The 3,716-nt window shown below is 51.2% G+C and overlaps 1 protein-coding gene across 1 annotated transcript; it reads left to right on the plus strand.

Annotated features, from left to right (window-relative positions):
* Nucleotides 1-1,868: 1,868 nt before the first annotated feature.
* Nucleotides 1,869-3,440, plus strand: LOC108634324 (melanoma-associated antigen B2-like). The gene is made up of 3 exons (XM_018043726.1): nucleotides 1,869-2,142; nucleotides 2,173-2,892; nucleotides 3,154-3,440. Exons 1-3 carry the CDS (start codon nucleotides 1,869-1,871, stop codon nucleotides 3,438-3,440), a joined length of 1,281 nt encoding a protein of 426 aa, XP_017899215.1.
* The last annotated feature ends 276 nt before the right edge of the window (nucleotides 3,441-3,716 follow it).

The following is a 3,716-nucleotide window of genomic DNA, read 5'->3' on the forward strand; positions in this document are numbered from 1 at the left end:
AGGATGGGGGCCAGTTCCTTAAGAAACGGGGCCACATAAAGCGCCAGCCCTGTTTTCAGGCCTGGGAGAATCAGGCGTTTGACATGACACTTCCCGGGACATCTCAGGGAAGTGAGCAACCAAATCAAAGGGGGCAGCCTCAGGTTGGCAATTCAGATTTGCAAGGAGTCATGGTGAGAACCTCGGGGGCTGTGGGGATGTTCCACACCACATCATTCAGACCAAATCCTCCCTGTCGTCATCTGTGGCAGACCTCAAGAATACATGTCGGTCCCCACTGTGGGCTAAGGAGTTGTCAGCAGAGGGAGAACTCCTAGACCCTGTCATCAATCAAATGTAGGCCTTGGTTACTTCCATGTCCTGGGTATTGTAAATAGTGCTGCAGTGAACATTTGAGTCCAAGTGTTTTTTTCAGTTAGGTTCCTCAGGATATATGCCCCGTATTTGTACTGTTGGCTCATGTGGTAATTTTATTCCTAGTTTTTTTATGCGCAGTGAATTAAGTCAGAAAGAGGAAAGCCAATATCATATATTAATGCATTTATATGGAATCCAGAAAGATGGTACTGTTGAACCTATTTGCAGGGCAGCCTGGAGATGCAGACATAGAGAACACACTCGTGGACACAGTGGGGGAAGGAGAGGGAGGGGCAAATTGAGAGAGTGACATTGAAAACGTACATATTACCATATGGAAACAGATAACCATTGGGAATTAGTTTTATTACTCAGGGAGCTCTAAGCCAGTGCTCTGACAGCTTAAGAAGGGTGGAATGGGTTGGGAGGTGGGAGAGAGTTTCAAGAGGGAGGGGGCATATAGTATACCTATGGCTGATTCATATTAATGTGGGGCATAAGACAACACAATATTGTAAAGATATTATACTTCCATTAAAAATAAATGTATTTTTAAAAAAGACTTAGAGAAGAAGAGAAGCTAAAAAAATTTTAACTTTGAATTGGGATCTTGGATGGGACCACAGGGACATCAACCTGCCTGCAACAGCTTCCATTCTTAGGAGACCATGTTTGGTAAGATGAGGTCATCTTCACTTCCTCCTGTTGGGACACAAGGTGATTGGCTTTTACTATCAGACAGGCATCAGTTCAGGAGAAAGAGGAGGTTCTCTACCAGGAGCTCAGTTGAGGAACCTGAGTGAGGACTCAGAGCGTCCATCCCAACCCTTGGATTTCAACCCAGGAAATCTCAGGGATGGGCTGTGAGTTTGAACATCTGCTTTACTGTTTTATGCCAAGTCTAGGGGAGGGGAAATGTCTAGTCTGAAGGTGCAGCCACCAGTCAGCAAATGGAGAATAGTGCCCAACGTGTTAAGGAACCAAAGTAAGGACCATGAATGATGATCCCAGTGAACTCAGGATAGAAAAGACCCTACTGAGCTCTCAGCACTGAGTATCCCCTGGGAGGGAGGTGGACTGAGGCAGCCCTTCACTTGCTTCTGAATCATGTGGAGGTCTAAAGTGTCTTCATCAGAGTATCAGAGGGAAGGGTGCCCATGCTCCACCAGGACTTGATGTGATAATACTGAAGATGAGCTGAGAGGACCCCACTGCCAGCACCTGCTGTCACCTCAGTAAATCCAAAGCAGGGCTGAGAGGATGCAGAGGGAAAGTAAGGCCTCTGTTCTTCCTCTGGGATTCTCTGGGGACAGGCTGACCAGGAAACAGGAGCCTTGTTGGTTCCTAGGGCAGTGTCCTCAAGAACACCTGCAGAGACGGACTTTGATTAAACCAAGGTGGAAATTCCCTGTTTTAAGGTGCTCATATCATCTCATTCTCCATCCTCCAGGTCCCCCAACCTCCTATCTATTGGCCCAGACTCCTGCCTGCGGTCCCTGACCACAGCCATCATGCCCCGTGGGCAGAAGAGTAAGCACCGTGCTCGTGAGAAACGTCGCCAGGCCCGGGCTGAGACCCAGGGTCTTCATGATCAGGCTACCACATCTGGGGGAGAAGAGACCACCTCCTCCTCCCCTCCTGATTCAGAGAGCGGTCCCTCAAGTTCGTCTGCTGCTGGCACCTCCAAGGGGCCTCAGGGAGCCCAAGGCACCACCAGCGCTGCTTCAGGTGCTATACGCAAAAGATCTGGTGTCGGGCGCGCAGCACGCTCGAGATCTGGTGTTGGTGCTGCAGCACGCTCGAGATCTGGTGTAGGTGCCGAGGGCCAGGTTCAGGAAGGGGAAAATTCCTCCCAGGCCTCAGCTGCTGCTGAGAGCTCTCACACAGATCTTCTGACCTGGAAGGCAGAGATGTTGGTGCAGTACATGCTATTTAAGTATAATACGAGGGAGCTCATTAAGAGGTCAGAAATGCTGAAAGTTGTCCACAGAAGGTACAGGGAGCAATTCCCTGAGATCCTCAGCAGGGCCTCTGAGCACATGGAGATGGTGTTTGGCATGGTGCTAAAGGAAGTCAGGCCCAACAGTCACTGCTATACCCTGGTGAGCAACCTAGATCTCAGCGACAGTGAGTCTATGAGAGGTGACTGGGGGCTACCGAAGAATGGTCTTCTGATGCCTCTGCTGGGTGTCATCTACCTGAATGGCCATCGCACCTCTGAGGAGGAGATCTGGAAGTTCCTGAATATTCTGGGCATCTTTGATGGAAGAAGTCACTTCATCTTTGGAGACACCAGGAAGCTCATCACAGAAGATCTGGTGCGGGAAGAGTATCTGGAATACAACCTGGTGCCCGGCAGCGATCCCCCTCGCTATGAGTTCCTGTGGGGTCCTAAAGCTCTCACAGAAACCTGCAAGACGAAAGTCCTGCAGTTTTTGACCAAGGTCAACGATTTGGTCCCTGATGCCTTACTGCCGCATTATTTGGAGGCTTCGAGAGAGGAAGTAGAGAACACCGGAGCCGGAGCTGCAGCCGGTACCGGCCCTTCTGCCTCAGCCAGCGCTGGCCTTTCTGCATCAGCCAGCTCTGGCCCTTCTGCCTCAGCCAGTGCTGGCCATTCTGCCTTGTCCGGAGTTTGCACTTATGTTGCAGCCAGGGCTGGCACTTCAGCCTCAGCCAGGCCTTATATGTCTGCCTCGGCCAGTGCTGGCCCTTCGGCCTCGGCCAGGGCTGACATGTCTGCCTCGGCCAGTGCTGGCCCTTCAGCCTCGGCCAGGGCTGGCACCTCGGCTGCAGCCAGGGCTGACATGTCTGCCTCGGCCAGTGCTGGCCCTTCGGCCTCGGCCAGGGCTGGCACCTCGGCTGCAGCCAGGGCTGACATGTCTGCCTCGGCCAGTGCTGGCCCTTCGGCCTCGGCCAGGGCTGGCACCTCGGCTGCAGCCAGGGCTGACATGTCTGCCTCGGCCAGTGCTGGCCCTTCTCCCTCGGCCAGAGCTGGCCCTTCTGCCTCAGCCAGGGCTGGCACTTCTGCCTCAGCCAGTGCCCGCTCTAGGGCCACATCCAGCCGCTCATCTCGCCCCTAGTGTCATCTGAAGCCTGTTCTTCACTTTGTGGTTTGAGAAGCCTGTCAACCTATGTTCCTAATATGCATCAATAACTTGTTGACTTTTTATTCCTCAATTTTCAACTGTTAATTTTTTCAACAAAGTTTATTTTAGGTTCATGATAGAAGTATAGGAATTACATGGGTCTCATGCAGTTTGCTGTTTGTCAGATTTAGGATTAAGAGTTGTTTTTTGAAATACATATTGGAAATCCTCAAATTGCTTTTGTGATCCAGGATGAGAATAACTACACTT

The sequence above is a fragment of the Capra hircus genome (assembly GCF_001704415.2).
Source record: "Capra hircus breed San Clemente chromosome X unlocalized genomic scaffold, ASM170441v1, whole genome shotgun sequence".
Classification (NCBI taxonomy): Eukaryota; Metazoa; Chordata; class Mammalia; order Artiodactyla; family Bovidae; genus Capra; species Capra hircus.